Source organism: Acinonyx jubatus, chromosome E2 (assembly GCF_027475565.1).
Source record: "Acinonyx jubatus isolate Ajub_Pintada_27869175 chromosome E2, VMU_Ajub_asm_v1.0, whole genome shotgun sequence".
NCBI lineage: Eukaryota > Metazoa > Chordata > Mammalia > Carnivora > Felidae > Acinonyx > Acinonyx jubatus.
The window spans coordinates 40792494-40818476 of NC_069396.1; the positions used below are offsets into that span (position 1 = coordinate 40792494).

At 38.6% G+C, this 25983-nt stretch overlaps 1 protein-coding gene across 4 annotated transcripts in view; it reads left to right on the forward strand.

Moving 5' to 3' along the window:
- The window catches only part of ZNF507 (zinc finger protein 507), a 45799-nt gene extending 24158 nt beyond the window's left edge, over nt 1-21641 (forward strand). For all 4 annotated transcript variants that reach the window (XM_027044960.2, XM_053211341.1, XM_027044961.2 and 1 more), the window contains 2 exons: nt 18956-19090; nt 19206-21641. In XM_027044960.2, the coding sequence (XP_026900761.2) occupies nt 18956-19090; nt 19206-19581 (511 nt within the window). In that variant the 3' untranslated portion in view covers nt 19582-21641. The remainder of the gene's footprint in view (nt 1-18955; nt 19091-19205) is intronic.
- Nucleotides 21642-25983: the final 4342 nt, after the last annotated feature.

Consider the following 25983-nt stretch of genomic DNA (forward strand, 5'->3'; position numbering starts at 1 on the left):
ATTATCTTTTTTTTGCCCAGTGTGCAGGGTATTTGGAAATAGGGATGTTGACGGTCTGCTGGTAACATGGTTAGAAATGATCTGTTAGACATAATCCTCTGTTTCGAAACATTTTTTATGTTTCTTCTAGGTACTACATTACATGTATTTTGGTCAGGTCGGTGTTACCTGTTCATTTTCTGACTCATGACATATACGCTCTGAAGATTAATAAAGGGAATCCTCATTAGAATGCATTTGGAGGTTCAGCAAGGGGAGCTCTCCTGCCCTGCCACTCCTTGTCAGTTGCACACCCCAGCAGGAAGAGGAGGACCTTGCAGGTGGATACTACTTTCCGATCCGGGCAGGAGAAAGAAAGGCTTACAGGCCTCCAACAGCTCAGCCAGTCAGAGACTGTTTATAACAGCCCTCCTAACCTCCTGCTTTCCTCTGTAAAAGAACATTCCTATCTTTGTTTGGAACTCTTGCCAGTGGTTTTCCCAAACTTCTTGTCCCAGATTGCAATAAACCCATTTTTTTTTTTTGATGATAAAATAACTGGCAGCTTTATTTTTTTTATTTAGGTTAACAATACCTTCATGAAAGAAGATAGACAAACAACAATTTCAGAAAATAAGTGTATAGTAAGGTGAATAAAACAAGATGACGGTACAATATTAGTTCACTCTCATGTTTTAAACTAAGAGAATTTGGTTTGCTCCATGGAATTGTAAAGGGAGAATGCAGAGGGAATGGAAAGTGAGAGAATAATGCTTCAGCTAAAGGAAGCTTACTCCGAAAAAGGAAGTAGAAATACATATAAGCCGCCTTTACGTAACTCTGAAGTTGAGGTTCTTTTATAGTATCTCTTGTCCTCTACTCAGTTGAAAATCACTTTAATAAGTGCTTAATCTTGTCAATTTTTTTCCACACTCTTCACACTTAGATCTTTTAATGAATAATTTGCATTGCAAGTGTCTCTTCAGAATAGCCTTTCTACCAAGCTAAGTTTGATGCTCCTAGAATTAGGGCTCAGTTGTTCCATATACTGCTCTTGCTTTCTTTATCTTCCTCTGTCAGGAAAGATTTTAAGAAGTTCTTCATATTAAAAGATATTGAGTAACCAAATCAGCAGAATTTATAGAAGTAAGGTCTTGTCCAATAGGATGGGAGAGAGCAATTTTAAAAGGCTAGATAGAGCAGGAAAGCAAAAAGGCTTCATCTGTGTGTGTTGTTTGCATAGGAGAACTAATGAAAGTGATAGACTCTAGGTGAGCTTCTAGATCACTCTATTAGGAAAGAGCATTTCTGGGACACCTGAGTGGCTCAGCTGGTTAAGCTCCGACTTCAGCTCGGGTCATGATCTCTTGGTTTGTGAGTTTGAGCCCTGTGTCAGGCTCTGCGCTGACAGCTCGGAGCCTGGAGCCTGCTTTGAAATCTGTGTCTCCCTCTCTGTCTGCCCCAACTCCACTCACGCTCTCTCTGTCTCCCCAAAATAAATAGACATTAAAAAAAAAAAAAAAAGGAAAGAGCATTTCTGATAGTGAATAATATTTCACTATAAATTTTAGCTATTCTCAAAGTCTTCAAAGTGGCCTTGTCCTCTGTAAACTATTCTAAAAGTAATTTTAGCATTTACTTCTGGAATATGTGATTTACTGCTTACATAAATATACATTATTAATTTAAATGTACTTTATCATTCCTCATTTCTACCTCGAGTAGTAAATGATGACAGTTCAAAAGCCTTAAAAATGGCTGTATCCCACAGTTCAGGAATGTTCTTACCTCTGGGAAAGGAAGAAGAGGCAATCGAGAGGCACACAGGGAGTTTTAAAGATGTATTGGTTATATTCTATGTCTTAACTGTGAGTGTTTATTTTTTCTTCTCTCTTAAAAGATTCTGATGGAGGAAAATATACTGTATCCTACAGAATAATCAGTGATGCATGTAGATTGTTTAAAATGTTAAAAAGATACAAAAACGTTCTACTTTATTTTTGAATATTCTAATTCTTAATAATAATAGTACAGTGATTAACTTATGATACTTGCATAGGATGGAACATCATGCCCCATTGAAAATACATAACTTTTAACTTGAGAAAATACTTATGGAGCACTGTCAAAAATACGATGAAAAATCTTTCATAAGATTCCACTTTTGCTTCAGATCTACATACGTACATTAAAAAGAGTGGGAATTTTCTAGATAATTTTTTAGAATTTGTATTTGTACTTACCTGTAAATTCCATCTTTGTATAAGGAATATAGATTATTATAGGGGTGCCTGGGTGGTTCAGTCAGTTAAGTGTCCAACCCTTGATCTCGGCTCAGGTCATGATCTCATGGTTTTTGAGACTGAACCCCAAATTGGGCTCCGTGCCCAGCCTGGAGCTTGCTTGGGATTCTCTTTCTCTCCCTTTCTCTCTGCCCCTCCCCCACTCATTCCTTCCCTCCTTTTCTCTCTCTCAAAGTAAGCAAACATTTTAAAAAAGAGAGAAATAAAGATTATAGGGGCACCTAGGTGACTCAGTCAGTTGAGCATCCAACTCTTGATTTCAGCTTGGGTCATGATCCCAGAGTCGTGGGATCGAGCCCTGTGTTGGGTTCTGCACTAAGTATGGGGCCTGCTTGAAATTCTCTCTCCCCCTCCTCTGCTCATGCTCTCTTTTTCTATAAAATAAAATAAAATTAAAAAAATATATATATATATAGTTTATATAATCAGGAAAATTTTTAAAATAAAAACAGCATTTGCTCACCAGTTGAGTAAGACAGAAATTGGCGTAGCAGTTTAAACATCTTTAAGCAGGGGGCCCCCATTTCAGACAGCACAGCGAACTAGATAGCCTGAACAAGTCTCCCAGTGAAGTTAACTAACATGCTGGGTCAGTGTTTAAATGTATAGCTCATCTAGCAGGGAAATCAAGAAACTTTACAGGTAACAATAAATCAGGTACTCTGTGAGGTAATTGAGCTGTACCTGTCAGCATGGATGAATCTCAGAAACACTGAACTAAGGTACGGTAAGTCACACAAGAACACCTAAAGTATGATTCTATTTATATGCTCAAAATCATGCAGATAAACAATTATTTAGGAGTACACTACAAAATTCAGAAACATGATGCTTCTTTTGGGGAGGAAGATGAGATCTTGTAGGAACACACGAAGAGCTCTTAAGATAGAGGGAACGTTCTCAAGCAAGTATGATGTATACATTATTTTTTTAATTCCGTGTAGACACCTTATTCTCCTTTTATACGATGAGTTTCATACACACACACAAAAACATTTTTTCAATTGAATGTCCAAATTAAACCACATTCTATGAGAGAAGTGATAGTAAGGAAATGAAGTTAAGTGTGTGGATTTTGTAGGTACTTCATTTTTTTATTTGTTGTTTTAATTGGGTAACACATATGAACTTCAGAATCAGCTTATCTAGTTTCCTCTAAAAATAATTCTCTTGGGGCACGTGGGTGGCTCAGTGGGTTAAGTGTCTGACTCTTAATTTCAGCTCAGGTCATGATCTCACAGTTTGTGAGATGAAGCCCTACATCAGGCTCTGCCCTGACCGTGTGGAGCCTGCTTGGGATTCCCTCTCCCTCTCCCTCTCCCTCTCCCTCTCCCTCTCCCTCTCCCTCTCCCTCTCCCTCTCCCTCTCCCTCTCTCTTTCTCTCTCTCTCTCTTTTTCTATCCCCCCCCCATTTCTCTCTACCCCTCTCTCACTTACACATGCACACTCTCAAACTTTAAAAGTAATAATAATTCTCTTATTTGTGTTGGGATCATGTTAAGCTTCTAGATTAATTTAGAAAGAATTCACAACTTTCTACAAACAAGGTATGGACTTTACTCATTTGTTCAAATCATCTAATGTGTTCCTCAGTAGCATTTAAGTTTTGTCCCTGTATATTGTGTACATTTCGTTTTCATATGTGTGTAAATCCACACACACATTTGTGTATATAGAAGTACGCAGGTAGTCAATCACAGTTATTCTGTGATCCTTAATTTTTTTTCTTAAAGCATTTAAAAACTCTCACTGTTATAAATGTATAGGGAAATGAAAAATACTATAAGATATACAGCACACTGTAACTTAATGCTTAAAAACATTAAGAATTAAAGTGTTTTACTTCTTTTGTGGGAAACTTACCCAGAATAGTCTGCTCAGTGCTCGCTTCTCCTTACAGTATTATAGGTGAGCGTGTTTTCAGTGCCTTGGCCATTTGTCATACTCCTTTCTGGGTATGGATCAGCTTTCACCATTTTATCCTTTGCTCTTTCAATTCAGTTTGATTACAGAGAGTTTCTGTACTGATATTTTTCACAGGAATAACTTCTTCCGGGAACCCACTTTCTTCATGCATGCCATCAAGTTCACCTTCATGTAGATCCTCTGGCTGCATATGCAGAGTTTCTTCAGTGGTGGCCGTGTCAGCATTCCTGTGGTCCCCTATTTGTTCTATAAATGCATTTACATTTGAGCCTGATTTCACTTACAGGGTTACAGGTTTCTCCTGTGTTTCCATTTTGTTGGCCAATTCCTTCTGTTGGAGTCTACATTTTTGTAAAAAGGCACACGGGACATTTTATCAGTGGGAGATTAGGAGGCACCACAACTTAATGCTTTGCTGTCTGTGAGTGACCAGTTACTGACTGAAAGAAATGACATGATTGGTCACTGATCCCGAAGCATGTCTTTGCCTAGTGGACTCAAAAGCTACCAGTGAAGTCTGTACTCTACAATTACACAGTTAATATATTTTGATAACTGAAATTTGAACAGTTGTTAGGGGGGGAGTGGTGACATTTAACTAAACCATAGTAACCAGGATCCGTGCATGGCAGAACCATACAAAGCAAGGACTGCCTGCTCACCCCCCCCCCACACACACACTGGTTGTGAGGCATATGCTTATGTATTTCATTTTTTCTGTTGCTGCTATAACGTGGGTCTTTTCCTTCCTTTCCTAGTTTTCAATTCAATATTGTTTTTATATAGGAAAGCTGTTGATCTATACAGAACGTTCACTTTATGCCCTTATTGAATTTCTTTTTTTTTCTCTTACTGAACTTCTTATTACTTTTAACAGTTTTTAATTGGTGTTTGTGTAGATATATAATTATATTATCTGCAAATAATTTTCTCAACCTTTCCTATATGATATTTACACCTCTTATTTCTGTCTCTTACCTAACTGTACTGGCTAGTGTTTCTGCCGCATACTAAATAATAGTGGGGACAGTGAAAATCCTTATTTTGCTCTTGGGCTGAATGGATATGCTTCTAGTGTTTTCTCATAAAGCTTTAGACTAGTTTTGGGGTTAAGATAGATACGTTTTTTCATGAAGAATTATTCACCTACCCTATTCTGTGGAGAAATTTTATTAAGAATGTATATCAGGTATAGGTATTGTCAGCCTGATATAAGTGCCTCCTAAAATATGGTGGTAGGGAATACACAGCTGTCCCTAGGAAGTATATTTGCAAAAAAGAAAAAGTGGGGAAAAAAATTTGATCCTGAATCTAATGAAACCTTTATGTCAGTAGTTCTTAACCAGGGAGAAGGCTTTTCTCCCTCATCCCCCCACAAAGGACATCTCACGGTGTCTAGAGACATTATTGGTTGTCATAAGGGGGAGAGAAGGTGCTACTAAGACTTAGTGGGTAGGGGCACCTGGGTGGCTCAGTCAGTTGGGCGTCCGACTTCGGCTCAGGTCGTGATCTCGCAGTCCGTGAGTTCGAGCCCTGCGTTGGGCTCTGTGCTGACAGCTCAGAGCCTGGAGCCTGTTTCGGATTCTGTGTCTCCCTTTCTCTGACCCTCCCCCGTTCATGCTGTGTCTCTCTCTGTCTCAAAAATAAACGTTAAAAAAAAAAAAAAAAGACTTAGTGGGTAGAGGCCAGTGATACAGATAAACATCCTACAGTGCCCAGAACAGGCTCCCACAATGAAGAATTATCTAGCCCAAAATGTCAGGAGTGCTGAGGTTGAGAAAGCCTTTTCTAGGTCTCACTGTGAGATTATAAGAAATGTGAGGGATACAGGAACATATACTGTAACATCAGAAAGTAATCAGTGCAGCACATGATATGAAAAATTCTACAAGGCAGATGACCTGGTTTCTTTAGCACATAAACACATGAAGGAGATTGGGAAAGAAAGAACTGTTACAGATTAAGAGACTTAAGATATATACCAACCAAATGCAATATATAGATCTTGTTTTGATCCTCATTTGAACAAAACATTCCTGCAGAAATTAGGGAAATTTTAAGTGGGGGTTACATGAAACAAGACTGGTAAAGTGTCAGTCATAATTGAAGCTGGGTGATGGAATTTCATTATAATTTCCTACTTTGGTCTTTGTTTAAAGATTTCCATAGTAGGGGTGCCTGGGTGCTCAGTCGTTTAAGCATCCAACTCTTGATCTTAGCTCAGGTCATGATCTCACAATCTGTGAGTTCAAGCCCCGGGTCAGGCTCTGTGTGGATGGCACGGAGACTGCTTTGGATTCTGTCTCTCTTTCTCCCTGCCCCTCCCCAACTTCTGCACATGCACACTCTCTCTCTTAAAAAAAAAAAAAAGATTGCCATAGTAAAAAGTTTTGTTTAAATGGATATTGAATTTTAGATTAAGTTTCAGCAATAACAGTGAAAATATGACTTCTCTGATCCTTTCAAATGGTGAATCATCATGATAAATTTCCTAACACTGAGTTCTCTGTATTCCTAGAATAAGCTTCCTTTCGTCATGGTATATTATTCTTTAATATACTTGGGAATCTCTTTGCCAGCATTTTATTCAGGATAATCTACATTGATATCCGTAACTGAGATTTGGTGTTTAGTTTTCTTTTTTCTGTTGCCTTTGCCAAGTTTCAGTATCAGTGTAATTCTAACTTCATAAAAAGACTCAGAAGACTTTTTTTCCTTTAAACTCCCTGGAACTGGAAGATACAAGCTAATTTGAATACAAAGAAACTGGCTATTTTCTGTTCACTTTAAATATTCCACTGATAGTTCTTTGAAAACATTGATAACTCGTTTCCTTTCCTAATTTCTACTCTAAGTGTCTTCCAAAAGAATGAACATATACTGTTGCAAACGTTAGAGCTTATGGGCAGTATTCTCAATGACTCTTTTGTATCAAAAGCTTTAAGTGCCTAAAATTCTTATTATATAAGATGACTCAACTTTTAATAGTCTTTGTTTTTTTTAGAGCAGTTTGGGTTCACTGCAGCATTGGGCAGAAGTACAAAGACTTCCCATATACTCCCTACCCCACTCACTTATGGCCTCTTCCGTTATCAGCATTCTCCACCAGAGTGGCATACTCATTACAGTTGATGAACCCGCACTGACGAATCATTATCACCCAAAGTCCATAGTTTACATGAGGGTTCACCCTGGGTACCGTACGTTCTGTGGGTTTGGACAAATTTATAATGGCATGTATCGACCATTGTAGTAATATGATATCATGCAGAGTAGTTTCACAGCCCTCAAAACCCCCTGTGCTCTACCTGTTCATCCCTCCCATACACACATCCAGACTCCCGGTGACCACTCATCTTTTTACTGATTCCATAGCTGTGTATTGTCACTTCTTCAGCTTTGTTCTTCTCCTTCAGTATTGTGTTGGCTATTCTAGATCTTTTGCCTATCCATATAAACTTGAGAGGCAAAAACAACAAAATAACTTGCTGGGATTTTTAATGGGATCACATTGAATATATAGATCAAGTTAGAAAGAACTGACAACAATATTGAGTCTTCTTAATATAGAATATCTCCATTTATTTAGTTCTTCTTTGACTTCTTTTGTCACAGTTTTGTAGTTTTCCTCATACAGATTTTATATATATATTGTTAAAATTAGGTATTATATTTGGAGAGTGGTAATGTAAATGGGATTGTGTTTTTAATTTCAAATACCACCTGTTAATTACAGGAATATGGAAAAGTGATTGACTTTTATTTATATTAACCGTGTGTCCTGCAATCTTGCTTTAATTGTTTATTAGTTCCAGGAGTTTTTTTGTCAGTTCTTTTGGATTTTCTATATAGACAATAATGTCGTCTGCCAAGACAGTTTGTTTTTTTCTTTCCCAATCTGTGTATCTTTTATTTCTTTTTTTTACTACATTAACTAGGACTTCAAGTACAGTGTTGGAAAGGAGTGGTGAGAGGGGATATTCATCTCTTATTCCTAAACTTAGTAGGAAAGCTTCCAGTTTCTCATTAAGTATGATGTTAGCTGTATATTTACTGTGGATATTCTTTATTCATTTGAAGAAGTTCCTAGTTTGCTGAAAATTTTTAACATGAATGAGTATTGGATTTTGTCCAATGCTTTTTCAGCATCTATTGATACAATCATAAGATTTTTCTTTACTTGTTAATACGGTAGATTACATTGATTTTCAGATGCTGAATCAGGCTGGCATGGCTGGGATAAGTCTCACTTGGTTGTGGTCTAGAATATTTTTTTTACACATTGTTGAATTCAGTTTGCTAATATTTTGTTGAGGATTGTTGCATCTGTGTTCATGAGAGATACCGGGCTATTGCTTTGTTTGCTTTTTCTTATAATATCTTTGTCTGGTTTGGGTATTAAGAGTAATGCCGACCTCATAGAATGAGGTAGGAAGTATTTGCTCAGCTTCTATCTTCTGAAAGAAATTGTAAAGAATTGGTATAATTTCAGGGCTCCTGGGTGGCTCAGTCAGTTGGGCATCCAACTTCGGCTCAGTCATCTCGCAATTCATGAGTTTGAGCCTCGCGTCAGGCTCTGTGCTGACAGCTCAGAGCCTGGAGCCTGCTTTGGATTCTGTGTCTCCCTCTCTCTCTGCCCTTCTCCCACTCATGCTGTCTTTCTCAAAAATAAATAAACATTAAAAACCTGTTTTAGGGGCGCCTGGGTGGCTCAGTCGGTTGAGCATCCGACTTCAGCTCCGGTCATGATCTCACAGTTCGTGAGTTCAAGCCCCGCGTCGGGCTCTGTGCTGACAGCTCGGAGCCTGAAACCTGCTTCAGATTCTGTGTCTCCCTCTCTCTGTCCTTTCCGTGCTCATGCTCTGTCTCTCTCTGTCTCTCAAAAATGAATAAACGTTAAAAAAATTTTTTTAAATAAATAAATAAATAAATAACCTGTTTTAAAAGAAAAAAAGTTGGTATAATTTCTTCCTAAATGTTTGATAGAATTCACCAGTGATCCCGTCTGTACATGGTGCTTTCTGTTTTGGAAGAGTTATTATTAATTATTGATTTAATTTCTTTTTTTTTTTTTTTATTATTTATTTTTAAGTAGGCTCCATGCCCAGTGCAGGGCTCGAACTCATGACCCTGAGATTAAGAGTCATGTGCTTGGGGCGCCTGGGTGGTGCAGTCGGTTAAGCATCTGACTTCAGCCAGGTCACGATCTCGCGGTCCGTGAGTTCGAGCCCCGCATCGGGCTCTGGGCTGATGGCTCGGAGCCTGGAGCCTGTTTCCGATTCTGTGTCTCCCTCTCTCTCTGCCCCTCCCCCGTTCATGCTCTGTCTCTGTCCCAAAAAATAAATAAAAAACGTTGAAAAAAAAATTAAAAAAAAAAAAAGAGTCATGTGCTCTACTAACTGAGCCAGCCAGGTGCTCCAAATTATTGATTTAATTTTTTAATAGATACAGAACCTCTTCAGATTGTTCTTGTGTGAGTTTTAACAGATTGTGTCTTTCAAAGAATTGGTCTGTTTTACCTGGGTTATCAAATTTATGGGCATAGCACGGTTCACTTATTCCTTGATTACCCTTCTAATGTCTGTGAGATCTGTAGTGGTGTCCTCTCTTCCTTGTGAAGTAGCCTAGTTACTTACTGGCTTATTGATATCATCCATCTTTTCAAAGAATCAGCTTTTGGTTTTCTTGATATTCTCAATTGATTTCTTGACTTCCTGATTTCAGTTTCATTGATTTCTGCTCTTTTTATTATTTCTTTTTTTTCCTACTTATTTGGCTTTAATATGCTCTTTTTTCCCCCTAGTTTCTTTCCTCAGGTGAAAACTTAGTGACTGATTTTAGGTATTCCTTCTTTTCTAATATATGCATTCAGTTCTATAAACTTCCCTTCAAGTACTGCTTTTGCTGCATTCCATACATTTTGATGGGTTGTTTTTTCATTAGTTCAAAATACAGTAAAATTTTTCTTCATATTTCTCCTTTGACCCATGTGTTATTTGTAAGTATTTGTTTAATCTCCAAGTATTTTGAGATTTTCTACTATCTGTGTTGTTCTACCTTAATTTCATTGTGATTTGAGAACAGACATTGCATGGTTTTTCTTCTGTTAAATTTGTTCAGCTGTGTTACAGCCCAAAATATGGTATTTCTTCGTGAACATTCCATGTGTATTCTGTTGTTGGGTGAAGTAGTCTACAGTTGTCAGTTATATCCAGCTAATTGATGGTGGTGTTGAGTTCAGTTATGTCTGCTGGATCTGTCTATTTAACACCAGAGGTGTTTAAGTCTCCAACTACAATAATGGATTCATCTGTTTCTCCTTGCAGTCTGTCAGTTTATTTATGCCTCATATAGTTTTATCCTTTGTTGTTTGACACATTCATGTTAAGTATCATCTGTCTTGGAGAATTGACCCATTTGTCATTATGTAATGGCCCTCTTTTTCCTTGATCACTTTCCATACTCTGAAGTCTGCCTAGTCTAAAATTAATATAGCTACTCTTGCTTTCTTTTGATTAATATTAGTGTGGTATATGTATCTCCATCCATCTACTTTTCATCTCTATGTGTATTTATATTTAAAATGAGTTTCTTATAGATAGCATGTAGTTCTTGTTTTTAATCCACTTCAACTTCTGTCTTTTAATTGGCGTTGTAAGACTACTGACATTCAGAATTATTATTGATACAGTTGAATTTGTATCTACCATATTTGATACTATTTTGTTTCTTTCCCTCATTCTTTGTTCCTGTTTTTCTCTTCTGCTCTTTTTCTGCTTTTGTGGTTTTAATTGAGCATGTTATATGATTTCATTTTCTTTCCTTTCTCAGCGGATCAGTTACACTTCTTTTCTTGGTGGTTTCCCTAGAGTTTTACAACTAGTTTTACAACTAGTTTTACAACTAGTTCAGATCCACATTCAAATAACATTATACCAGCTTCATGGGTAGTACAAGTACCTTATATTAAAATAATCCTAATTTTTCTCTACCATCCCTTGTATCATTTCTGCCATTAATTTCATTTAAACATAAGTGTGTGTGTGTGTACACATACATGAGCATACGTAATCAGTAATCAGATACATTGTTGCTGTTATTTTAAACAAACTTGTATTTCTTAGATCAGTTAAGAATAAGAAGAAAGTTTTTCTTTTTTAATCTTCTCATGCCTTCTCTGATGCTCTTTATGTATATCCAGGTTTCTGACCTATATCATTTTTTCTTTCTAAAGTACTTCTAACATTTTTTGCAAGACAGGTCTACTGGCAATAAATTGTTTCAGGTTGTTTGTTTGTCTGAAAAAGTCTTTATTTCTGCTTTACTTTAGAAGAATAGTTTTACTGGCTGCAGATTCTAGGTTGGTTGTTTTTTTCCCTTCATACTTGAGATATTTTACTGTTTCTTGCTTGCCTGGTTTCTGAGAAGTCAGATGTAATTCTTTCTGCTCCATTATCTAAAGTATTTTCCCCCTCTGGCTTCTTTCAGGATTTTTTTCTTTTTCTTCTATTTTTTGTAGTTCAAAAATGATATGTCTAGGTGTAGTTTTTCTGCCATTTATTCTGCTTGGTGTTTTCTGGGCTTCACGGGACCTGTAGTTTGGTATCTGACACTAATTTGGGGAAATTTCCAGTAATTGTTCTTTCAAATATTTCTTCTGTTCCTTCTCTTTTCTTCTTCCTGTTACACGTATGTTATGCCCCTTTGGGTTGTAAATTTTGTATTCCAGTCTTTTTTCTGTTTGCTTTCCAATTTTGGAGATTTCTATGGAGATACCGTCAAGCTCAGAAATTCTTTCTTCAGTCAAGTCCAGTCTACTAATAAGACCATTAAAGGGGCGCCTGGGTGGCGCAGTCGGTTAAGCGTCCGACTTCAGCCAGGTCACGATCTCGCGGTCCGTGGGTTCGAGCCCCGCGTCGGGCTCTGGGCTGATGGCTCGGAGCCTGGAGCCTGTTTCCAATTCTGTGTCTCCCTCTCTCTCTGCCCCTCCCCCATTCATGCTCTATCTCTCTCTGTCCAAAAAAAAAAAAAAAAAAAACGTTGAAAAACAAAATTAAAAAAAAAAATGGTTAAGATGAGAAGTTTAAAAAAAAAAAAAAAGACCATTAAAGGCACTCTTCATTTCTGTTACATATTTTTTTATCTGTAGCATTTTTTTTTGGTTCTTTGTTAGACTTTCCATCTCTGTTTTCATTACCCATCTGTTGCACACTGTGTGTTTTATTCATTAGCACTCTTTGCATATTAATCTTAGTTGTTTTATATCACCAATCTGATCATTCCAATATCCTACCATATGTGAGTCTTGTTCTGATGCTTGCTGTCTCTCTTTAAAGTTTGGTTTTTACCTTTTAATGTATCTTGTAATTTTTTCTTGATAGCCAGGCATGATGTATTAGGTAAAAGGCACTGCTGTGAATAACACTTTAGTAGTGGGTAACCTGTGAGGGGAGAGCAAGTAGTCTACTGTCCTGTGATTAGTAGGTCTCAGCATTGTCGTGAGTCTGTGCCTCTAGACTGACCTTTACTTGTGCTACTGAGTCCCCCATCCCTTTGGTGAGACAAGACAGCTGGAATGGGCTGGAATTGGGCATTTCCTTTTCTTCAGGTCGGTGAGGCTCCAATAAACTCCAGCAGGTTAGGCTCTGGTTAAATGTTTTTCCTAGGGGTAGACCTTGTTAAAGACAGAATGCTGTAGCATATTTCAAAGTGGTTGTTTTATCCCTCCACCTGGATTTTTCTCCAACATTCAGTAAGAATTTGGTAGAACTATAGGAGATAAACTCAGAGAAGTGTGGAGGATCCTCTATGATTGCATCCCTTCACATTTTTTAATTTTTATTTTTTTAATTTAGAGCAGGGGAGAGTGGCAGAGGGGGAGGGAGAGGGAGGGAGAAAGAGAGAGAATGAGAGGGAGAATGAGATTCTAAGGCAGGTTCCATGCTCAGCGTGGAGCCCAACACAGGGCTCGATCTCACAATCCTGGGATCGTGACCTGAGCCAAAATCAAGAGTTGGATGCTCAACCAGCTGAGCCAGCACCCAGGTGCTCCTCCCTTCACATGTTTACTTCCCCTAATTGTCTACACTTAGCTGCCAGCAAATCATCAATTACTGTTCAGGTCGCCCTGTTCCGGCCCTACTTCCTTTAGGAGTAAAAGGTCTTTCCAGTTTGGGGTGCAGGGGTGTGTCCTGTAACCTCGGTTTTCTTACAGATCTAAGATGGGTTGTTGACTTTTCAGTGTGTTCAGTGTTTTACTTGTTAGGACTGAGTGGCAATTTCCAGTCTTATATGCTAAACCAGAAACCAGAAGTTCCTGATTGTCATGTTTAGAATTATATTTTTTTTTTGCATAAAATTATAGGGAATTGTGGATTGAATGTCACCAATTGCTTCCAGGAATAGAATTGTGGGCAGCTGTAAAATATTTTATCATAGAAAATTTAAGTTACATCGGGGAATATTAACAAAATAGTCAACTTGCATGATCACAGTTTTATAAATATATGCATTTTAAGACTGGGAAAGGGGCACCTGGTTGGCTCAGTCAGTTAAATGTCCAACTTCTGATTTCGGCTCAGGCCATGATCTTACAGTTCCTGAGATCGAGAACCGTGTCAGGCTCTATGTCGGTAGATAGCATGGAACCTGCTTGGGATTCTCTCCCTTTTCTCTCTGCCCCTCCCCTATGCGTGTGTCCTTCCTCTCTCTCTCTCCCCCTCTCTCACTCTCCCTCTCTCTCCCTCTCTCTCAAAATAAATAAGTAAACATTAAAAAAAAAAAGACTGGGAAATAAACATCAAAATGATAATATTGGTTACATCTTGTGGTTAGGTTATAGGTGATTTTTGTTTTCTTTGTAGATTTCTAATTTCCTACAGTGAATTTTTGAAATCCGGAAACTAAATTATTTATAGAAATAAAGCAATTCATTCAGCACCTAAATCTTGGTTTCTAATACTAATAAAAGTAACAAGAGAAATGGCTTAGAGAAATGATTGATCTCTAGTAAATAAGTGAACCTGGAACATCTTACGGTGCCAGAAAGTAAGGAAAGTGCTCGACAAACAAAAGATGGGAGTATGTCAGCAGGACATGGGACCTGGAGGAGCCCTCAGTAACCTCCGCAATAAGATAAATAATGTAGTATTAAATTATATCCGAAAGTGTAAAATACATATCCAGGAGTCCATACTGACATTAATGATTGAATAATAAATGGGTGAGAATAGAGGAAATCCCTGTGCAGAATTCCCAGTGATTTATGTAGATAACTCTACTGTCAGTAGGTGGTAACTTTCTTCCAAAGTATATACAGTGTGGAAAGAGGGGATAAGAAAGTGTAACTTCCCTGTGGAGAAACTCGATCTCAAGATCAGCATCAATAGCGCTAAGTCATGTTGCGACGGTATTCTGTGCCGAGGCTCGAGGATGGCACTGTACCTCTGGGGTGTTCCTCCCAGGAGCCCATTACCCTAGTCTAAACTGAGAAAAACCTCAGACATACCCAAATTGAGGGACATTCTACAAATTACCTGGCCAGTGTTCTTCAAATCTGTCAAGTCATTAAAAACAAAGAGAGAAACGTTAAAGTCTAGAAGATCCTAAGGATATGTGATGACTAGAATTGAAGGACAAAACGAAGGATACCTGAATAAAGTATGGACTTTAGTTAATAATAACGTATCAACTTTGGCTCCTTGTTTATGATAGATATACCTTAGCAATAAAAGATTTTAATAATAGGAGAAGCCCAACTTTTTTATAAAACTCTAAAACTATTCTGAAGTTAGTTTGCTTTAAAAAAAAAATTATTATTTAATTGAACAATTTACTCTTACTTTGAAAAGTTTTGAGTAATAATGGAGATGTTCCTTGGGATAAATTTGCAATTTCTGACATTTGTTTTTTGACCCATTTTTCTCAGAAGTATGAAATTCTCATTGCATAAGCCTGACTTTCCATTCAGAGGACGCTTTGATGTGCAGCATTGTGTGGTTCATTCCGGGTACAGAGTTTTCCAGTGAGGTTTCAGGGCAGATACTGAATCCAAAGTAATCTGAAGAGTCAAGAGTTTACATTTCTTCTTTCTTTAATATAAACATAAAGGTGTTTGTATTATCAGTTACCACGTAGGTGTTTGACATGTATGAAGGTATTGTACTTGGTGAAAGTCCTGAGGGGGAAGGAACGAATGGACATCTGTTGGCCTTGACTATTCACTCCTACTTGCTCAGTGTAGACCTGAGTGCCAGGCCACTGTGGTGCAGGGCAGTCTCTACTTTCTTTAAAAAAAAAAAAAATTTTTTTTTTAACGTTTATTTATTTTTGACAGAGAGAGACAGAGCATGAGTGGGGGAGGGGCAAGAGAGAGAGAGGGAGACAAGGAATCTGAAGCAGGCTCCAGGCTCTGAGCTGTCAGCACAGAGCCCAACGTGGGGCTCGAACTCACCGCGAGATCGTGACCTGAGCCAAAGTCGGACACTCAACCGACTGAGCCACCCAGGCGCCCCGAAGGGCAGTCTCTGCTTTCAAAGGACCAGTGCAGAAACGCTTGAGCCAGGGACTCAGCACATTCATCACATGGTGTAACTAGTGCAGTCGCATAGGGACACTGAGCTGAATGGCACGGAGGGGGGTGTGATCACCAACTGCTGGCCCTTTTCTAGATGTTAGTGAAACAGATTTATTGAGATGGATGGGTCCAAAGATATATATAAATGGGCAAAATAAAATGAATTAAAATTAGTTTTCTGTGTGTGGCCAGTAATAAAATTATTATGCAAGCTATAAAGTCTTTCTTTTTAATGATTTTTTCATGTTTATTTATTTGTTATTTCTGGGAGCGAGAGAGAGAGAGAGAAAGTATGTGCACGAATGGGGGAGGGGCAGAGAGAGAGAGAGGGAGACAACAGAATCCGAAGCAGGCTCCAGGCTCTGAGCTGTCAGCACAGAGCCCGACGTGGGGCTTGGACTCAAAAACCACGAGATCATGACCTGAGCCGAAGTCAGACACTCAACCGACTGAGCCACCCAGGCGCCCCAGGCTACAAAGTCTTGAAGAGAATGGGATAACGGTCTTAAAAATATTTCCAATAATAAAACATTTCAAACATTTTACCACATTTTGAAGAAATAAAACAGGGACAGCTAAAACTTGTTCTGCCCTTCCTTCCTGTTGTGCTGATGCTAATATATATCATTTCCTACCGTTTTTTAAAACTTTATTATGTGTGTGTGTGTTTACACATGTATGTATGTATTAATAATATATACTGGTTTGATGTTTTAACAGTTTATTTAAATGATACACTAAAGAAATCTTTTTTTTTAACTTTTTCTTCTCACTGACCATTATTAAAACTTTTTTTTTTCAACGTTTATTTATTTTTGGGACAGAGAGAGACAGAGCATGAATGGGGGAGGGTCAGAGAGAGGGAGACACAGAATCGGAAACAGGCTCCAGGCTCTGAGCCATCAGCCCAGAGCCTGACGCGGGGCTCGAACTCGTGGACCGCGAGATCGTGACCTGGCTAAGGTCGGTCGCTTAACCGACTGCGCCACCCAGGCGCCCCTCACTGACCATTATTGACATCAGTTCATGGTAATAAGTGTACATCCAGTTCTTTTATTTTAAGCAGAGCATAATGTTCCATTATATGAAAATAAACCATTTTATTTCCACTGTGCTGTGGCAAAACAGTGGTTGTGAGTTGCATCCTTTTTTGTCTTTTTTTTTTTTTTAATGTTCATGGCTACAGTGAGGCTTCTTGTATATGTGTCCTTGTGAACACGTAGCCGCCTAGAACTAAAATCCAGGGTCACAGGTGTGTGCCTCTTCAGCTTTAACAGATGCTACCAGGTTGCTCTCCAGAGTTTGTACTCTGCACGCCGTCTGTGCGTTTCCCCTTCTTCACACCTGTACAGAAATGGCATTATCAGACTTACTCATCTTGCAGGCTTATGGGTGTGATGCATTTGTCTGTGTATTAATGAAAATCGTATATCTTCTTTATGTTTGAATTTATGGAAATTCTTCTAAGAAATGCACATTTATTGCCCTTAAGTAGCTTGGTGTTTGCTGAGGTAAAAGGCCCTTCCCTGGCCTTGGATCTGATGTCTCAGGACCTGTATTAAAAGATAACACTGCTGAACCCACCATAAAGCGGAAGGTGGGTTAGAGGAAGAATTTAGTCCTTGCCGTATTTAGTTGTCTTATTTATTCCCTATTGTGCTTTTTATTTTCTTTGTGCTTCATTATCAGTCACTGTGTCTCTTACTGTGAAGGGTTCAAGTAAGCTACCTGATTTGTTAGGCTTCTACTTAAGTATTTACAGGGCACCCGGCTCGGTCATTCATTAGAGCTTGAGACTCTTGATCTCAGAGTCGTGAGTTCGAGCCCTGAGTTGGGTGTAGAGATTACTTAAAAATAAAATCTTTAAAAACATTTGCAGTTGTCTAAAAAGATAAATATAATTTTATCATACAATTCAGCAGTTCTGCTCCTAGGTATTTACCCAAAAGATGAAAACTCCTATCCATACAAAAACCTGCATGTATATATTTATAGCAACTTTATTCGTAATTGCCAAAATGGGGAAGCAGCCAAGATATCCTTCAGTAGGTGAATGGGTAAACAAATTGTGGTACATCTGGACAGTGGGGTATTATTTGGCGATAAGAAAAGAGCTATTGGGCCATGAAAAGAGATGAGGAACTTTAAATGTGTATGGTTAAATGAGAGAAACCGGTCTAGAAAAACTACATACTGTATGATTCCATCTATGGGACATTCTGGAAGAGGCAAAGGATCAGTGGTTGCCAGGGATTCAGGCATTGGGAGGGGTGAACACGCAGAGCGCCGAGGATATTTCAAGCAGAGAAATTACTCTTCATGATTTATCATGGTGGAAACGTGACATTATGCACTTGTCAGAACACAGAGAACCGTGTAACACAAACCGTGAACCCTAGTGTAAACTGTAGACTTGTTAAAGATGGATGATGTTCCCATATTGGTTCACCATTTGTATCAAATACTCCACGCTGATGTAAGACGTTACTAAGATGGGGAACTGGGTGCTGGAGAAAGGGGGCATAAACCTACAAGCGTTCTGGAAGAGTCTATTCAAAAAGAGAGTCTGTTCCTTTTTTTACTTGTTTTTAAATGTTTCATTCAGTTCAGATTTTACCAAGTGTAGCCAATTATGTGAGAACAAAATGTTATTTTGAATAGAAAACGTTTTTAAGATGATTAATTATCCATTTGATTTATGAAACTTAAATTGTTGATGCTTTTCAGGACTACGACTTCCATTTTGTGTGGATCTGTAAACAAGCAGAGTTCTTGTTAAAATTATCTAATTCCTTTTTGCTTTCTTGAGAAATAGAGTGGTATAGAGAGTATCGATTTTGTGTATTTTTCTTTCTGTGTGTGGTTAAATAATTTAGAGCAAAGATTTTGTATGTTAGTATGTTAGAAATCTTTCCAAATACTGTAATAGCCAAAGTAATCTGGGATGTTTGTCATGATTCTAATAATTTTTTTACAATATAAAATCCCTAATTTTATTGATTGTAGGATATCTGTTCTAGGACACGTTAGCCTCTGAAATCAATATGTCACTTACAATCAGTAACATCTTAGGTTTAGTGAAATACCATGTCTCATAAGGCTTCAGGGAAGGAATTCCTTAATTGTCTTTAACTGATGCTGGGGATGGTTCTGACTCACTCGTGTCTTTCAGATGTTCTCTGTGTGGGTACGTGTGCAGCCATCCTCCTTCTTTGAAGTCTCACATGTGGAAGCATGCAAGTGACCAGAATTACAACTACGAACAAGTAAACAAGGCTATCAATGATGCCATTTCACAGAGCGGCAGGTATTTATCCTGTCCCTTTCCTTGTTGCTGTATGTAAACCAAAGTGAGGGTTGAATCTGCCAGGCTTACATGATAACCAACTCAAGGTGTGGTGTGTTCTGTTTTTGTTTTTAAGAGTTCTGGGGAGATCCCCTGGAAAGATGCTCTTAAACAGCAGTGAGGACAGAGCCGATCGAGCCGATCCTGTCACTGGAAGTTCTGAAAACTTGGTGTCAGCCTCAGAGCTGATTTCCCAGGCCCCTGGCGAAGTTGTAGGTTCCAACGACAACGAGAAACTGAGCCCTACGAGTAATACCTCATACAGTTTAGAAAAAAACTCCAGTTTGGCCCCTCCTGGCATGGAGTATTGTGTTTTACTCTTCTGTTGTTGTATTTGCGGTTTTGAATCTACCAGCAAAGAAAATCTCTTGGATCATATGAAAGAGCATGAGGGTGAGATCGTAAACATCATCCTAAGTAAGGACCACAACACAACTCTAAACACAAATTAGATTGAATAACTCCTTGAAGAGGGACACGGTAGAAGAGAAACCCTTTAAACCACAGGTTCACCTTTGCGCTATCAAATAACTTACTAGACACAGAAGAAATAGTTGGTGTGGGGTTTTTGTTTGCTTGTTTGTTTGTTTTGAGGAAAAGACAGATGTGACTTTGGAATCAAATTTGCAGTGTAATAAAAAGAATTCCAAATGGATAAGTGGGAATGCTATTCAAGTATCGTGAGTGAGGGAAGGTAGGTTGAGGAGGAAGCAAAAATGTAACCCTGTGTTTGCCCTGTCACCTCTGCTTAGTGGTGGGTGTATTTATTATTCAAAGCTTAATGTAGTGTAGAAATGCAAACAAAAGAGTTAAACAGCTTTTCCGGAACTTCTAAAACTTCTTGTTCCAAAGGTGTCACATCTTAAGCAGAGCTTAGTTCTCTTTGTTGTGAACTCGGACACGCCAGCTTTGGAGGGCCGGGCCTCTCATGAGGGGCGGGAGGCAGCTCTCTGAGGGCTTTTCACTGTGACCAGCAGAGTCAACAAGGAAAAGATCACCAGAGGGCTGTGAAATGATCTACCCAAATCTTTTCCCAAATCGATAGGAATGAATCATATACTCAATCTAGGATATATTTCTCCCTAAAACAGAAAGAGACCTCTGAATCCAAATCTAGATTGTAAATAGGCATTTAAGAAGTAAATTGTTGTCTTAAATTTACAGTGAATGTCTTGTGGGCAAAGGAGAAAATAGGTGAATTCCCACCAGCCTCAAACCAAATTGCAAGGTGTGTGAAAACGGGGACTCATTTAGCACAGCGCCCTTCCCAGAGGCCCTTTCCAGGTTTGACGGAACACCGCACTTTTCTCCGTAGTTACACAGGCTGACCCTCTCTTGTGAACTAGACCAAGTGTCTCATCTCAAAGGTCTGTTCAAGCAGCCAAGTGTGAAGATTGGCATTTGATCATCAGACCTCGGAAATCTTTGGAACTCTTAAATAAAAATCATTTGAGGGACAAGAGGTGAAATTCAGAGGCCCCTTAAAATGAGTACTGCTATTGAAGATTTTACTGCCTGGAGTTTATTAATCTAGTTATACTTAGCATAAGAGGTATAATCAAATGTGGCTAAACTATAGTAAAAATTCAGGTTGTTTATAAAACTTTTAATAACAGGCAATTTGGCGCAAGTCTACAGGGTTTCTCCTATCTAGGATGTTCCATTTTGTTAGTGTGCAATAGGACATATGGACAACCAACTACAAGTGCTTTTGCATTAAAACTCGCCATCAAATACATGTAATCTTCTCATTAATTACACATTTTGTATTATAATGTATTTCAAAGTGAAGAGAACAGGGGTGGTTTTGGTTTTGCTTCTGTAGTACTGATCATTTATTTTTGTGTTGTTTTGTTGAAGTAAATTCTGCATACAAGTCAAAGGCTGGTGCACCGAGCAGTGCACTATCTTCATGGTGCTCTTTCTGAACTTGATCTCTAACATGTTCTAGAGCTGAGGCTGTGAGTCTGATAAGTTTAGAAGACATTGATTACTTTGTAGACACATTTTAGGAAAGAATTCCCTTCCCCAAGTCCAGGTATGGACTGAATGAATTAATATTTTTAAGATAGCATCAGGAACTATTACTTGGGGCCAGGCCATCTTGAAACATTGTTCAGTTTTTTTCTACATCTTATTTTGATGATGATATTTAAGCAAACAGAATCGATTGTAATTGCCAGCTGTTTGATTTAGGTAGCTTTATTTATGAGAGTTAATCCGTTTCTGATAGGTGGTTTTTAAAAACATAAAATGAATTTATATATACCAATTATATATATTATCCAAATTCACTGCATGTGGATTTATGTTCATTTTCTCCTGTTTTCAGAATTAAAAGACAATTCTATTTCATTTCATGTTTAAGTAAATATTTTAAATGGTTCCATTCTTACCGCTCATTCTGAAAATTAACAACCCTTATTAGCAGAATTTTGTTTTATAAAGGTTCCTTGGTTTTAATTTCATGTAATCGTTTGGAAAATACTAATAACCAAAAAAAAAAAACAAACCCAAAAGCATTCATAGTGAGTTTTTAAATAACCTTCAGTTCCCTAACCCATTTCTGTTGATTGTTACTTAAATTTTCCATTTGGAATCATGAATTTAAAATTTCCCTAGCTCGTGGGGAAAAAATTCACCCAGAAGTTCCAAACCTTTCAACGCTCATCTGACTCTGGCCTAAAATGCCCTCAAAAGCTTTCTGTGGGGCTTTGGAAAGAACCGTATGCCATGGGTGTTCTGTACCTTCCTGTGACCATTTTGTGGCGAGCTTGAAGTTAACCGTGTCTCCACCAAGAACAATTGAGTGTTTCTAAAAGTAATAATGAAGGCTGAGTATGCAATGTTAATTGTAAAAGAGATAGGTATTGGAATAATCATCAGGAACTCCCTTCATAGGAATAACTATTTAGTGGTACTAGGTCTTTTGCCATATAAAGATCATAGTATTTGTTTCCCACTCTGAACACCTACCAGTTGTAAGATTTGATAGTAAAACTAGTTTTTAAAAGAAACTGACTGGATAAGGCAAAGGCGGGGAGGGCGGAAGACGGTGCATTGCGTTCTGATCATCGCAAGTAATACTTTCCAAGGGTCAACATTTTCTCTCACTCACTACTAGTCCAGAATGTGGTTGGTGTCCCCAGCGTTCTAACAGTCCCATGCCTGTACTCCAGTGGATCCCTAGACATTAGTTCTGTGTGCAGCCAGTGCGTTGCAACGACACTGGCAGAAGCTTTTGTTCTAGATCCTCTCATCCTATTCGAGGTAGCTGTTGGTGGCTTCATTATTATTTTCTCTGTCTTTTCTCACAAAGCAGATGGTGGGCACCCATGTTTACATTGTATCTTCCCACAATGTACTTGGCTTGACAAAGACAAGCAGGCTTCTCTATTGAGACTTATTATATTTTTAGTTTTCATAGACACTTATTTAATCTTTTTTTATTGTACAGCAAGGTGCTCTAAGTAATATTCTATAAAATATATTTAATAGAAATTTGAGTTTGATATTCATGGACATGAATACATGTATTTTTTTAAGAAATAAGTATTGTGTAACACTATGGCATTGCTTCTATAGCCAAAGTCTAAAAATTTCTGGAACACTGACATGTAAAGACTACAGTTAATTCTGACACTGTATCTTATTAAAATAGGATGATTTGCATTTTGTAAAATTATCCTGCACATCGAGCTGCATGCCTTAAAGCCTAAAACTCTAGGATCGTGTTCATGGTAGAACAGTTCATCTGTTCAACAAACAGTGAAGCAAGGTCTATAGTGCTTCTTTAACTACCTTTGGAAATACTGTACAATGTTAGAATAATTTATTTTGCTTTACAGGAGTTTGTCATGTATTGACTTTAATATTGTATTTTGGTAATAAATTTTTTGTTAAAAACACTCGCCTCTGAAGTTTTATCACCAAAGGTTTTTATCATTTTTATCTTGGAAATGTTGATTTGGTCACTTGGAAAGTGGGGTTTAAATACTGAAGAGCTTCCCAAGGGTTGAACTTATGATTATGGCTTCTGATTACCCTTTGGTGACTTCTTCAGCTATTGCTGGCTAGCATGCAACTCTGTTACACAGAGATGACTGAAAAAGTGTTTAGATTGTTTTAATCACTGTAAACATTCACTCTGGTTTTGAAGCTTTTTGCCCTTACTACTCGGTTCTTCATTTTCTCTCCCGAATCGCATTTTTCTGTGCTCTCAGTTCTACAGTGACAGTGCTGGAGACTAGCTGTATTCATGACAATTAGCATTCTTTACGGAAGGCCCGAAACGACAATTATGTGTTCACACCTGATCGTTTTGTGGTCTACATCAGATACGTTCTCCAGTTAGCTTTGTTGGCTGCATTGAGAGGTAAAGCTGACATCGTCTCACTGTGTCATTGGTCTGGTTATCCTGGGCCACCTCAGCTTAGAGTCGAGAGGCCAAGTGTTTCTTCCCAACAGCTATAATCCACTGTCCTGTCTTCCTAGAGGCAACGTAATTATACCCCCTATCTTTTAAGACCCAAATGCCAACACTTTGTCACTAAACTCCAGGTTAGTTATAGAAATCCCATCATGGAACTTCTAGAACATCGGCTGCAGTTGGTTAGCCGCTGTTTCCAGTGAGCACTTGAAATACGACTGGCATGCGGTGAGTATACAATGCACGACCGTTTTGAAGGCTTAGAACAAAAAGTGAAGTATCTTATTAATAGTTTTATATTAATTACATGTTGAAATGATATTTGGGGTTAAATAAAACGTACTATTAAAATTCACTTTTTTCCCAATGTAGCTACTAGAAGAATTTTAATTACGCAGGTGGCTAATGTAATGTTTCTGCTGGACGGTGCTAGTCTAGAAGAGGGATTAGTAAACTACATCCCTTGCTTCAGTTCAAGCCTGCCACTGGTAAAAACCAGTAAATAAAGTTTTATTGGGGGGCACCTGGGTGGCTCCGTCGGTTAAGTGTCTGACTTCGGCTCAGGTCATGATCTCACGGTCCGTGAGTTCGAGCCCCGCGTCAGGCTCTGCGCTGACAGCTCAGAGCCTGGAGCCTGCTTTGGATTCTGTCTCCCTGTCTCTCCGCCCCTCCCCTGCTCACACACTCTCACTCTCTTGCTCTCAAAAATAAACATTAATGATAATAATAAAGTTTTCTTGGAATATAGCTGTATTTATTGGTTTACATGTTGCATGTGGTTATCTTCAAGGTACAACAGCAGCATTGAGCAGTGGTGACAGAGACCGGATGGCCCACAAAGCCCAGATTACTTACTGTTTGTTTGATAGTAAATAGTTCCATAGAAAATTTCTGTCTGCTGACCTCTGACCTGGAGGAATAATGGTGTGATCCATGCTTTAAAGCTACCAGAAAGAAAAAAGCTTCTTATAAAGAAAGCTTTTTTTTTTAATTTTTTTTTCAATGTTTTTTATTTATTTTTGGGACAGAGAGAGACAGAGCATGAATGGGGGAGGGTCAGAGAGAGGGAGACACAGAATCGGAAACAGGCTCCAGGCTCCGAGCCATCAGCCCAGAGCCCGACGCGGGGCTCGAACTCACGGACCACGAGATCGTGACCTGGCTGAAGTCGGACACTTAACCGACTGCGCCACCCAGGCGCCCCAAGAAAGCTTTTTATAGCACTGTTTTCTAGCTAAGTTGTATTATTTCTCCCCCCATAATTTTTATAAAGTCTTCCTGTTTTTCCACAGCCCTTATCCATAATTTATGACTTTAACCTGTTTCATCGTCTCTGCTCTTTAAAGCCAAACACAATTTGTTTAAAATAACAGTGCACGATTAAATAATGCTGCTATAAAAAGTACTGTCTTGTTTTCCTCCTGCCAACCTTGCGGTGTTGCTGGTGCCCTCCCTGCCTCGCCCTTTCGGTGCCGTGGGCACCACCGCTGACAGTGTGGCAGTTCCAGGGACATGTCTCACTGAGGTGCACGGCAACCATGGCAGCTAATCCACTCAACTGGGGTGACAACTGACTTCAGTAATCCCGGACACACATAAAAGAGTCTTTGATGCACCGCTTTGTAACGGATAAAAGCCAGATTCACGGAGGTGGTAGTTGGCTTTCGTGTAGATCTATTGACTAAACCGGCCAAGTGAAGAAACAGTCAACAGTACTTTTTGACCTACATGTCCTCCAGATCTGTCAGCAAAGACATAAAATGAACATTTTCGGCCCCGTAAATTCTTTGAAAAGTTTTTAACTGGGGCCATATGACAGGCTTACTCAGGTCATGTGTTTTGGTTTATATCTCAGGATCCAAATGACTGTAAGGTAGCTTGAGCCATTGCCAGAGTCCTACCTGTGCAGCAGAATCCACTTCTTTGTATATTGTGTTGGGGGACTCGACCCCACTTTTGTGATGGCACATTAATGTGCTGTGTCTCGTTTTCTCATCGAACCATGAAGTGTTTGTGAGATGATGACCTACTTGATTTTCTCATTTACTGAGTTATTTCTTCCAGTAATGGGTAATCATGTTCACTTGTTTGCCTTACAAAAGTAGATCATAGTAGATCTTCTCTGGAATTAGAGTTTAATTTTAGGCATCTCCTATAAATTCTTAGATGTATATGACAAAATTAGCAAATGCTGGTGTCTTTTTGCTTCCTAACCCAGCCACGTTTATGCCAAGTGTCGCTGAATGCAGATAGTAAAGGCACCATCCTGTAAAAGTTGGCAAAACTGGATGTATGACAGAAGCTTCTAGGGTAATACTGAGGTACGTGGGGCCTTTGTTTGGGAAGGACATTACATAGGTAGCTGGAGTTTGAGATACACAAATCCGAAAATAATGAATCCTTGACCATAAGCTCAGACTCAACC